General features: G+C 48.0%; 1 protein-coding gene across 3 annotated transcripts in view; it reads left to right on the top strand.

The window, feature by feature from the left end:
- The window catches only part of HOGA1 (4-hydroxy-2-oxoglutarate aldolase 1), a 93835-nt gene extending 81586 nt beyond the window's left edge, over positions 1-12249 (top strand). For 2 of the 3 annotated variants that reach the window (XM_089664193.1, XM_089664194.1), the window contains exon 7: positions 12100-12249. In XM_089664193.1, the coding sequence (XP_089520319.1) occupies positions 12100-12249 (150 nt within the window). The remainder of the gene's footprint in view (positions 1-12099) is intronic. The other variant, XM_089664195.1, reaches the window with a different exon arrangement.
- Positions 12250-12942: the final 693 nt, after the last annotated feature.

Raw genomic sequence — 12942 nt, 5'->3', positions numbered from 1 at the left:
ACGCCGGGACAGTGTGAGGAAAGTGCATCCGATAACCGGCAACTGCATTTACTTTGTGATCGGCTGTGCCATTGGACACAGCTGATGACGTGATAAAAGGCCGCTGTGATTGGCCTTTTACCTAGTCATGTGACCAGCTGTGTCCGTAGGACACAGTGATCACTGACAGCAGGTGCACGCCGCTGGGGGTGCGCATAGGACGTCATATTGCGCCCTCCCAAAACTGGACAACCATACTGTAGCATCTGTTGGCTATATATTGTAAAGTGGTTAATCATCACCAGCGTCTATGTACGAACTTTGGCCGACCATGTGCCCCCCCCCCCATTGTTTCCCGAAGACAGCGCCATTTACCACGACGATAATGCTCCGATTCACACATCTGGTGATGTCGGATTGTGGTTTGGCGAGCATGCAGATGACGTCTCACACCTTCCATGGGCTCCGGCCCCCAATGTCTTAGAGCCACTATGGTCAATTTTGGAGAACAAGGTTGGGGCTTGTTTTCTGCCTCCGACATCTCTGCGAGAACTGGAACGATTTCTGCATGAAGAGCGGCATCAGATTCCATGATCCTCCATCCAAGACTTCTATTTGTCGATTCCCAGGAGAATTCAGGCAGTCTTGGATGCCAAAGGCGGGTCCAACACCATATTGGGTAACAATTTCGTTCTTTTGCCTGGTGTTTCCTTAATTTGGTTCAAGCCGGGGATCTCTTGGTCTACTGGTGGTCTTCAGGAACGTGTGTGTTGGGGATATCACTTTGGACCTGGAGGTGTGGTCAAGGGCAGGAATGCTCTTCGATCAGATGTCACCTGACTATAAAGAAGCCAGAATAATGAGACTTGGTCACCATGGGTTCCTTTTCTTCGCTCATCTCTCTTTGCCTATTTGTCGATTCTGAGGAGAATTCAGGCCGTCTTGAATGCCAAATGCGGGTCCAACACCATATTGGGTAACAATTTTGTTCTTTTGCCCGGTGTTTCCTTCATTTTGTTCAACCCATGGATCTCTTGCCTTGAAGCCCTTTTGGTCTACTGGTGGTCTTCAGGAACGTGTGTGTTGGAGATATTACTTTGGACCTGGAGCTGTGATCAAGGGCAGCAACGCTCTTCGATCAGATGTCACCTGACTATAAAGAAGCCAGAATAATGAGACTTGGTCACCATGGGTTCCTGTACTTCGCTCATCTCTCTTTGCCTATTTGTCGATTCCCAGGAGAATTCAGACCGTCTTGGATGCCAAAGGTGGGTCCAACACCATATTGGGTAACAATTTAGTTTTTTTGCCTGGTGTTCCCTTAATTTGGTTCAACCCGTGGATCTCTTGCCCTTTTGGTCTACTGGTGGTCTTCAGGAACGTGTGTGTTGGGGATATCACCTTGTACCTGGAGGTGTGGTCAAGGGCAGGAACGTCACCTGACTATAAAGAAGCCAGAATAATGCGACTTGGTCACCATGGCTTCCTGTACTTCGCTCATCTCTCTTCGCCTTATTAAATGATTACAAGGAAATGTCTTCTAAGTTGGAACCCTCTAACCCTTCTGATGGATGTCTTAGACGTTTTCTAATCTTACATCCCTCTTACGCTGGGTAAGAAAACACCAGACGGGCCCTCTCCCAGAAGCAGCGCGGTGCCCAGTTGGCATCACAGCTGGCATTTTGTTAAGTAATGGGTGGTGCAGCTGTCCCGCTGGCAGCCTTCCAGGTAATGTAGCTGCTGTGTTTTGCTTACGCTAGGAAGGCACGACAACCCTTCCAGGGTCATTCCGCTCGCCGCAGGAGGAGAAGGAGCCATAATAGGGACTAATGGCCACACCAAGGGATGAATGTGTCGCTGATTGACTGAATTACATGACGTTCCCGTCGCTCGGAATTTCCACCTTCTCGTGACTTTGATTGATGACCTCATACACGTCCTTCTGCAACTTGCATTCAAATAAAGAGATTTTTTTCTATCATGTTGCTTTTTATTTTTAGATTTTCTTTTTTTCTTATCATTCAAAATGTTCTGTTTCACGCAATACACTAAGAATACGGCTCTTGATTATTAAAGTCCAATTCAGCTTTCATTATCCACTTGAGCTCCAGGAGGTTTTATTAACACCCCCCCCCCCTTCATTTTTTGCTATTTTGCACTGTGCTACTTTAACTGCGGCTAAATGAAATTTTATATCATTTTTTTTCACACAATTAGGGCTTTCTTTTAGCGGTGTTTGACCACCGCTGTTTTTTTTTTATTATACAGTGCAGGAAATGTGTATTTGCTCCCCGGCTGATGCTGAATGTTCGCCCCTCACACAGAAATGATCGGTCTAACAATGGAATGTTCGCCCCTCACACAGAAATGATCGGTCTAACAATGGAATGTTCGCCCCTCACACAGAAATGATCGGTCTAACAATGGAATGTTCGCCCCTCACACAGAAATGATCGGTCTAACAATGGAATGTTCGCCCCTCACACAGAAATGATCGGTCTAACAATGGAATGTTCGGTGTAACACTGAGAGACAGAATACAACAACAAATTCAGCAGAAATGCGTCTAACAAATGATGACGGATCTGCATGTTCATGAGGGAAAGAAGGATTGGCTCCCCTATCATTCAGCAGGATTTCTGGCTCCCAGGTGTCTCTCATACAGGTAACAAGCTGAGATTAGAAGCAGTCTCTTAAAGGGAGTGCTGCTAATCTCATTGTGTTACCTGTATAAAAGACACCTGTCCACAGGAGCCATCAAACCATCAGATTCCAAACTCTCCACCATGGCATAGACCAAAGAGCTGTCCAAGGATGTCAGGGACAAGATGGTAGACCTACACAAGGCTGGACTGGGCTACCAAACTATGGCCAAGCAGCTTGGTGAGAAGGTGACAACAGTTGGTGCAATCATTCACAAATGGAAGAAACACAAAACAAGTGTCAGTCTCCCTAGGTCTGGTGCACCATGCAAGATCTCACCTCGTGGGGTGTCAGTGATCATGAGAACAGTGAGGAATCATCCCAGAACTACACGTGAGGATCTTGTCAATGATCTCCAGGCAGCTGGGACCACAGTCACCAAGAAAACAACTGGTAACACACTACGCCGACAAGGACTGAAATCCTGCAGTGCCCGCACGGTCCCACTGCTCAAGAAAGCCCATGTCCAGGCCCGTCTGAAGTCTGCCACTGAACATCTGAACGATGCAGAGGAGGACTGGTGGGAAGTGTTGTGGTCAGAGGAGACCAAAATCCAGCTCTTTGGCATCAACTCAACTTGCCGTGTTTGGAGGAGGAGGAATGCTGCCTATGACCCCAAGAACACCATCCCAACTGTGAAACATGGTGGTGGAAACATTCTGCTTTGGGGGTGTTTTTCTGGTAAGGGGACAGGACAACTGCACCGCATCAAAGGGACGATGGACGGGGCAATGTACCCTCAAATCTTGGGTGAGAACCTTCTTCCCTCAGCCAGGGAATTGAAAATGTTTCGTAGATGGGTGTTCCAGCATGACAATGACCCAAAACACACGGCCAAGGCAACAAAGGAGCGGCTCAAGAAGAAGCACATTAAGGTCCTGGAGTGGCCTAGCCAGTCTCCAGACCTTCATCCGAGTGAAAATCTGTGGAGGAGCTGAAAGTTCAAGTTGCCAAACGTCAGCCACCAAACCTTAATGACTTGGAGAGGATCTGCCGAGAGGAGTGGGCCAAAATACCTCCTGAGATGTGTGCGAACCTGGGGGCCAACTCCAGGAAACGTCTGACCTCTGTGATTGCCAACAAGGGATTGACCACCAAGTACTAAGTCATGTTTTGTGAAGGGGATTAAATCCTTCTTTCCCTCATGAACATGCAGATCCGTCATCATTTGTTAGACGCATTTCTGCTGAATTTGTTGTTGTATTCTGTCTCTCAGTGTTACACCGAACATTCCATTGTTAGACCGATCGTTTCTGTGTGAGGGGCGAACATTCCATTGTTAGACCGATCATTTCTGTGTGAGGGGAGAACATTCCATTGTTAGACCGATCGTTTCTGTGTGAGGGGCGTACATTCACCATCAGCCGGGGAGCAAATACACATTTCCTTCACTGTATAGGTAAGGGGACACAGATGGGGACTTTTATGTAAGGGGCACTCTGATGGGGACACCTGATGTAAGGGGGCACTCTGATGGGGACACCTGATGTAAGGAGGCACTCTGATGAGTAGTCATGATGTAAAGAAGGTCTCCTGATGTTAGGGGGCACACTGATGGGGACACCTGATACAAGGAGGCACAGGTTCTGTTTAATCACTCTAATGCATATGCAGAGTGGTCACGGGTGCAGCCCCCTCTACTCTATGAGCCCTGCGATCCACCATACGGAAGGGGACAGATACTCTTCTGTTGGTGTCAGTGCCCCATCGTTGGTGTCAGTGGGAGGATTATTGCACCATCACTAGTGCTAGTGGGAGGAATAGTGCCCCATCATTGGTGTCAGCGGGAGGAATAGTGCCCCGTCATTGGTGTCAGCGGGAGGAATAGTGCCCCGTCATTGGTGTCAGCGGGAGGAATAGTGCCCCGTCATTGGTGTCAGCGGGAGGAATAGTGTCCCGTCATTGGTGTCAGCGGGGGGAGTAGGACCCCATCATTGGTGTCAGTGGGAGGAATAGTGCCCCATCATTGGTGTCAGTGGGAGGATGGGAGGAATAGTGCCCCATCATTGGTGTCAGTGGGAGGAATAATGCCCCATCATTGGTGTCAGTGGGAGGAATAGTGCCCCATCATTGGTGTCAGTGGGAGGAATAGTGCCCCATCATTGGTGTCAGCGGGAGGAATAGTGCCCCATCATTGGTGTCAGTGGGAGGAATAGTGCCCCATAGACCTCACTGATGAGATGTCACCAGGATGGTGCCAAATGTCTGTTTCTGGAACCAAAACTGTATTCCAGCCCAGTAATAAGCAGCTCTGTTCATCTTTAAAATGTGTTTCTTGGTGTCACACAATCAAGCGTTTGGTCAGGTTTAGGTTCTCCTGCAATGAAGACTCTTCTCTAGGACAATCCTATCATTCAGGTTTGGTGTCGCTCGATGGTGATCAGGTCAGGTGTAGACGTCTCATGTGCTCCGGAGATGTGTCTCCTAAAATATCCATGTAAGCAATCCGTGTGTCCCGCCATACATGGATCTGTTGGCATGTCAGAGCAGCTGCTGGCGTGACAGGCGCTGTCATTGTGGGAGGAGTTATGTCACGGCCGCCATAATGACATTGATGTGATGAGAGGATGGACATACCCTGAACCTCCGACCACGCTCCTCCATCATCACCCTCAATACTTCCCGGGTATTTTTAGGATATGACCGTCACTGATGGACGGAACATGGCAGGACAGCGGCTCGGATAGATGATGAGCATGACCCCTCACGAGTGACACCTCCTAACCGGAATTCTTTAAGTGTTATCAATCTACACTATATATATATCTATAGAGCAGGAGCCTCCAAACCTTCTAAACCAAGGACCAGTTTACTGCCCATCAGACTTCAGTGGGCCAGACTGTGCCCCAACATCAACCGGAGTGAACAATGCCTCAGGCTTGGTGGTCAATGGAAGTAAAAAATAATAGTGCTCCATCATTGGTGTCAGTGGGGGGAATAGTGCCCCATCATTGGTGTCAGTGGGAGGAATAGTGCCCCATCGTTGGTGTCAGTGGGAGGAATAGTGCCCCATCGTTGGTGTCAGTGGGAGGAATAGTGCCCCATCGTTGGTGTCAGTGGGAGGAATAGTGCCCCATCGTTGGTGTCAGTGGGAGGAATAGTGTCCCATCGTTGGTGTCAGTGGGAGGAATAGTGCCCCATCGTGGGTATCAGTGGGAGGAATAGTGCCCCATCATTGGTGTCAGTGGGAGGAATAGTGCTCCATCATTAGTATCGGTGGGGGGAATAGTGCCCCATCATTGGTATCGGTGGGAGGAATAGTGCTCCATCATTGGTGTCAGTGGAAGGAATAGTGCCCCATCATTGGTATCAGTGGGAGGAATAGTGCCCCATCATTGGTGTCAGTGGAAGGAATAGTGCCCCATCATTGGTATCAGTGGGAGGAATAGTGCTCCATCATTGGTGTCAGTGGGGGGAATAGTGCCCCATCATTGGTGTCAGTGGGAGGAATAGTGATCCATCATTGGTATCTGTGGAAGGAATAGTGCCCCATCATTGGTGTCAGTGGGAGGAATAGTGCTCCATCATTGGTATCTGTGGGAGGAATAGTGCCCCATCATTGGTGTCAGTGGGAGGAATGGTGTCCCATCATTGGTGTCAGTGGGAGGAATAGTGCCCCATCATTGGTGTCAGAGGGAGGAATAGTGCCCTGTCATTAGTGTCAGTGGGAGGAATAGTGCCCCATCATTGGTATCATTGGGAGAATAGTGCCCCATCATTGGTATCAGTGGGAGGAATAGTGCTCCATCATTGGTGTCAGTGGGAGGAATAATGCCCCATCATGGGTGTCAGTGGGAGGAATAATGCCCCATCATGGGTGTCAGTGGGAGAATAGTGCCCCATCATTGGTGTCAGTGGGAGGAATAGTGCACCATCATTGGTGTCACTGGGAGGAGTAGTGCCCCATCATTGGTGTCAGTGGGGGGAATAGTGCCCCATCATTGGTGTCAGTGGGAGGAGTAGTGCCCCATCATTGGTGTCAGTGGGGGGAATAGTGCCCCATCATTGGTGTCAGTGGGGGGAATAGTGCCCCAAGGACCAGATACAAATAATGAAATGGCCACAACTAGCCCTCAGCCCACAGGTTGGACACCACTGCTATCAATTCCACACAACAGCTTTGTCTGGATTTGGAAGGAATTCTAGTTGCTAAAATTCAGATCGGTTTATCTCCTAATCCAGAATCTCCATACTTGGTGTACAATTCGTCCAACACACGGACTGTACAGGGGGCCCCATAGGGTGTCTGCCTCTGCCGTCCCCATGATCTCATGTTGCCCCTATCCCCATCTAAAGCCCGGTTCTCACATGTATAGTCCAGTGACACCACCCCTTGCCTTCCTCACTTCCATATCTCAGTGCTTGATGGCTGAAGTGCAGCCGCATGGAGGATGTTGCAATGTTCATGGAAATGTTATCTTCCAGAAAGTACCTAGTGACATTTGCATGGGTGTCCGGCAGTGGATTGGAGTAGAGGGGTGCGCGGGGACAGTAGATACTGACACCTTGGATGGTGACTTTTCCCTGTAGGTTCCTCTCAGCTGACAAACCACTCTTATTTAACTCTTCTGAGCAGGGCGGACTGACCATTTGGGAACTCAGGCACTGCCCGAGGGCCCAGGGTCAGCAGGGGGCCCTATGAGATGCCCCTGGTACCTTTCATAGGATTTTTTGGGTGTGGTTTGAGTGTGGGTGAGGACATAGGGGCCCCATGGTTCCCTATTGCCAGGGGGCCCCATGAGTTGTCAGTCCACCCCTGCTTCTGAGTACGACTTACAGCCTACAAACAGCATTTTTTCACAAAATTGGGTATTTTTCTTACAAAAAAAAAAAAAGAAAAATCATGTGCGGGTGATGTCATGTGTTTCGTTTAGATTCAGATGATTCTTTGTAGAGTTCCCCTTTACATTTCACGAAAATGAAACCATTGAGTACTGTCCGTGATACTTTTTTTATTTGCACTAACATGCAATTTTGAGGACAAGCTTTCGGGGTGTGTCCCCTTCTTCAAGGTCCAGGCAGTACAAATAAATAAATTAAAAAAATAAATAAATAATAACAAAAAAAAAATAAATTAAAAATATAAAAAAATAAAATAAAAACAAATAACAAAAAATATATAATAAATTAAAAATCTAAAAAAATAAATAAAAACAAATAAATAATAATAAAAAAAATATAATAAAAAATAAAAAAAAATAAAAAAATAAATACAAATAAATAAAAAATATATAATAATAAATAATAAAATTAATAAATAATAATAATAAAAATATATTTATATACATTTATATAAATATATTTATTTATAATAAATAAAAAATTATAAAAATTAAAAATAATTAAAAAATATATATATAATAATAATAATAAATAAAAAAAGTATCACGTCAGGACTCAATTGTTTCTGTCACAAGTGCACTAATAGGGCTACAATCACCTCAAGGAAGATGAAGAATGAAAGGTCACCATCTACTGGCCAAACGAGAAGATTACAACTAATGCTTTTAGCATTGCTTAAAGGCCGCGTGCGCTTTCAACCAAATCGCACGTCTCCTTTTTGCAAACTTCCCCAACACACAGGATACCTACCTGGCAGGAGATGGCCCCATAGGACCCTATGGAATCATAGTTGAGGCAACATAAGTAGGTCAGCGCAGTGGCGGTGGGTGTGGGAGGAGTCCTGCAAAGAATTATGTAAACCAACATATGTGATTTTAATGTGTAGAATTTTTTTTCATATATTGTGTGACTTTAAAGGAATGAAATTTTAAGATTTTTTTTTTGCATTCTGTATGGAGTCTGAGGTACCTGAGAAGTCGCATTCTGTACCGTGTCTCTAAAATGTATCGCTTTGTTGAAAAAGTGCGCCTATCCGTGACCCTAGGTTCACACCTAAGCGTATTGCGTTTTTCAGAAACGCACAGCAGTCCATTTAACACGACTTCCTATGGGAGCAGTTCACACCTCCATGTTTTTTTGGAAAGGGTTCTATAGACTTCAATGGAAATGCTGCAGAAAAGCATGTATTGCATTTTTGATGCGTTTTAAATCTGCCGATCAACAAGAAAAATAAATGCTAAATGCGTCAAAAACGCAACACAGAAACGGGTCAAATGCAACCTGCATAGGTGTGAACCGAGCCTTAAATATGTGAGGACCTTCATGGAAGGATCACCAGGGATTAATAGAAGAAGGGTGCAGATTTAAAAAGATTCAAAACGACCTTCGAATTTACACTATATTGCCCCAAGTATTGGGCCGCCGGCCTTTCCACGCACATGACCTTTAATGGCCCCCCCCCAGTCTTAGTCCGTAGGGTTCAATATTGAGTTGGCCCCACCCTTTCCACGCACATGACCTTTAATGGCCCCCCCCAGTCTTAGTCCGTAGGGTTCAATATTGAGTTGGCCCCACCCTTTCCACACACATGACCTTTAATGGCCCCCCAGTCTTAGTCCGTAGGGTTCAATATTGAGTTGGCCCCGCCCTTTCCACACACATGACCTTTAATGGCCCCCAGTCTTAGTCCGTAGGGTTCAATATTGAGTTGGCCCCGCCCTTTCCACGCACATGACCTTTAATGGCCCCCCAGTCTTAGTCCGTAGGGTTCAATATTGAGTTGGCCCCGCCCTTTCCCCACGCACATGACCTTTAATGGCCTCCCAGTCTTAGTCCGTAGGGTTCAATATTGAGTTGGCCCCGCCCTTTCCACGCACATGACCTTTAATGGCCCCCCAGTCTTAGTCCGTGGGGTTCAATATTGAGTTGGCCCCGCCCTTTGCAGCTATAACAGCTTCAACTCTTCTGGGAAGGCCGTCCACAAGGTTTAGGAGGGTGTCTATGGGAAGGTTGGACCATTCTTCCAGAAGCACATTTGTCAGGTCAGGCACTGATGTCGGGGGAGGAGGCCTGGCTCGCAGTCTCCGCTCTAATTCATCCCAAAGGTGTTCTATGGGGTTGAGGTCAGGACTCTGTGCAGGACAGTCAAGTTCCTCCACCCCAAACTGGCTCCTCCATGTCTTTATGGACCTTGCTTTGTGCACTGGTGCGCAGTCATGTTGGAACAGGAAGGGGCCATCCTCAAACTCCTCCCACAAGGTTGGGAGCATGAAATTGTCCAAAATGTTGCTTTAAGAGTTCCCTTCACTGGAACTAGGGGGCCAAGCCCAACCCCTGAAAAACACCCCCACACCATAATCCCCCTCCACCAAACTTTACACGTGGCACAATGCAGTCAGGCAACTATCGTTCTCCTGGCAACCGCCAAACCCAGACACATCCATCGGATTGTCAGACAGAGAAGTGTGATTGGTCACTCCACAGAACACGTCTCCCCTGCTCTAGAGTCCAGTGGTGGCGTGCTTTACACCACGGCATCCGACGCTTTGCATTGCACTTGGTGATGGAAGGCTTGGATGCAGCTGCTCGGCCATGGAAACCCATTCCATGAAGCTCTCTACGCACTGTTGTTGGGCTCATCTGAAGGCCACACCAAGTTTGGAGGTCTTTAGCTATTGACTCTGCAGACAGTTGGTGACTTCTGTGCACTGTGCGCTTCAGCATGCGCTGACCCCGCCCTGTCATGTGACGTGGCCTACCACTTGGTGGCTGAGTGGCTGTTGTTCCCAGTTGCTTCCACTTTGTTATAATCCCACTAACAGTTGAGCGTGGAATATTTAGTAGCCAGGAAATGTCACGGATGGACTTATTGCCCAGGTGGCCACCTATCACGGGACCACGCTTGGAGTCACTGAGCTCCTGAGAGCGACCCATTCTTTCACCAATGTTTGTAGAAGCCGTCTGCATGCCTAGGGGCTTGATTGTATACACCTGTGTCCATGGAGGGGATTGGAACACCTGAATCACATGATATGGAGGGGATTGGAACACCTGAATCACATGATATGGAGGGGATTGGACCACCTGAATCACATGATTGGGAGGGGATTGGAACACCTGAATCACATGATTGGGAGGGGATTGGAACACCTGAATCACATGATTGGGAGGGGATTGGAACATCTGAATCACATGATATGGAGGGGATTGGAATACCTGAATCACATGATATGGAGGGGATTGGAACACCTGAATCACATGACTGGGAGGGGATTGGAACGCCTGAGTCACATGATTGGGAGGGGATTGGAACACCTGAATCACATGATATGGAGGGGATTGGAACACCTGAATCACATGACTTGGAGGGGATTGGAACACCTGAATCACATGATATGGAGGGGATTGGAACACCTGAATCACATGACTTGGAGGGGATTGGAACACCTGAATCACATGACAGGGAGGGGATTGGAACACCGGAATCACATGATTGGGAGGGGATTGGAACACCTGAATCACATGATAGGGAGGGGATTGGAACACCTGAATCACATGACATGGAGGGGATTGGAACACCTGAATCACATGATTTGGAGTGCAGGGACAATACATTTGGGAAATATAGTGTATATTAACTCCCTTAACCCACCTCCTTCCAGCAGCCATAAAGCAAAACTTTTTATTTTTAGGTTGGATGGAGTGGAGAGGGATTAGACCCTCTGTCAGGTTTTTATTGCTCCCTGTGCCCCCATTAGGGAGAGTCGCCCTCTGCATTTGTTCTGTTTACCATTATCAGTGACAGTGAAAGAAATCCCCAAATTTTGGGTTGTCACCAAAACAAGGATAGAGGAGAAATCTTCCAATGGGGACACTAGTTCCTGGGCTTCCCTCTCACTTCCTGTTTTGGATATGGGACAGGAAATGAAGGGAAATCTCTCCAAGGGAGCACAGATGGCAAAGATAAAACTGACTGGGGTTATAACCCTCCCTTAGTCTATCTAAAATGCAAAAAGAGTTTTGCCCAGAGTTCTACTTTAAAGTAATACTTTCATTGGCTTTCATTCTGGTCACTGGCCTCAGACAGGTATTCAGATCAAGACTTCTGAATGTCCTCCATCTTCCCTGATCTGCATACTTGGGCCAGGTCAGCCCTTCAGAATGCAGTGAAGCCAGAGAATGGAAGACAACCTGCATTTTCATATGACTGTAGGAAAAGCACCTTAGTCAGCCTGTGATTGGACAATGGGTGAGCAGTAGCATTCTGATGATGTCATCCCTCTGCTCTGCTCTCCTGTGAGCGTGCTCGGTGTTCGGCTGACAAGCTCCGTGCAAAGTAACCCCGACTGGCTAAATAATCTGAACTCCCCTCGGGGGAGCTGCCAGGCAAGGTTGGGCTTGATTGTAGAAATCTTCCATCGTGCTGGAAATCGGCTGCATATCAGACAATGTGGCTGCGTGCCCCCCGGATACCGAGAATTACGGCTTTGTAGGCGTTTCCTGTAGATTGTATTCTGGGCTGATAGAAGGGATATCATTTCTTGGTGGAAGCTGAATGCTCTTCCTGTGTTCCAGGTGACAAGCAGGTTCGGCATCCCAGGTCTGAAGCAGGCGATGGAGTGGTTTGGGTGCCATGGAGGTCGCTGCCGCTCCCCTCTTCTACCGCTCACAGAACAGGAGCAGAAGGACTTACGGAAGGTGTTCACTGACAATGGCTGGCTCTGATCCTGGAAGGACATGGAACTGCACTCTTTTATTTCTTTCTTACCTCTCCTTCTTCCCTTTCCTTCCTCCCTCTGCTTCCTCTATTTCCTCCCTCTCCTTCCCTTCCTCTCCTTCCCTTCCTCACCTTCCCTTCCTCTCCTTTCCTCCATCTCCTTAACCTTCCTTCCTCCCTCCCTCTCCCCCCTCCCTCTCCTTCCTTCCTCCCTCCCTCTCTCTCTCTCTCCTTCCTCCCTCCCTCTCCCCCCTCCCTCTCCTTCCTTCCTCCCTCCCTCTCCTTCCTTCCTCCCTCCCTCCCTCTCCTTCCTCCCTCCCTCCCTCTCCTTCCTCCCTCCCTCTCCTTCCTTCCTCTCCTTCCTTCCTTCCTCCCTCCCTCTCCTTCCTCCCTCCCTCCCTCTCCTTCCTCCCTCCCTCTCCTTCCTTCCTCTCCTTCCTTCCTTCCTCCCTCCCTCCCTCTCCTTCCTCCCTCCCTCTCCTTCCTTCCTCTCCTTCCTTCCTTCCTCCCTCTCCTTCCTTCCTCCCTCTCCTTCCTTCCTTCCTCTCTCCCTCCCTCTCCTCTCCTTCCTCCCTCTCCTTCCTCTCTCCCTCCCTTTCCTTCCTCCCTCCCTCTCCTTCCTTCCTTCCTCTCTCCCTCCCTCTCCTCTCCTTCCTCTCCTTTCCTCCATCTCCTTAACCTTCCTTCCTCCCTCTCTCTCT

This window comes from Staurois parvus, unplaced genomic scaffold, assembly GCF_062004578.1.
Source record: "Staurois parvus isolate SC_StPar_1 unplaced genomic scaffold, SC_StPar_1.0 ptg001853l, whole genome shotgun sequence".
NCBI classification, from domain to species: Eukaryota; Metazoa; Chordata; class Amphibia; order Anura; family Ranidae; genus Staurois; species Staurois parvus.
This window is presented reverse-complemented; position numbering and strand designations above follow the sequence as displayed.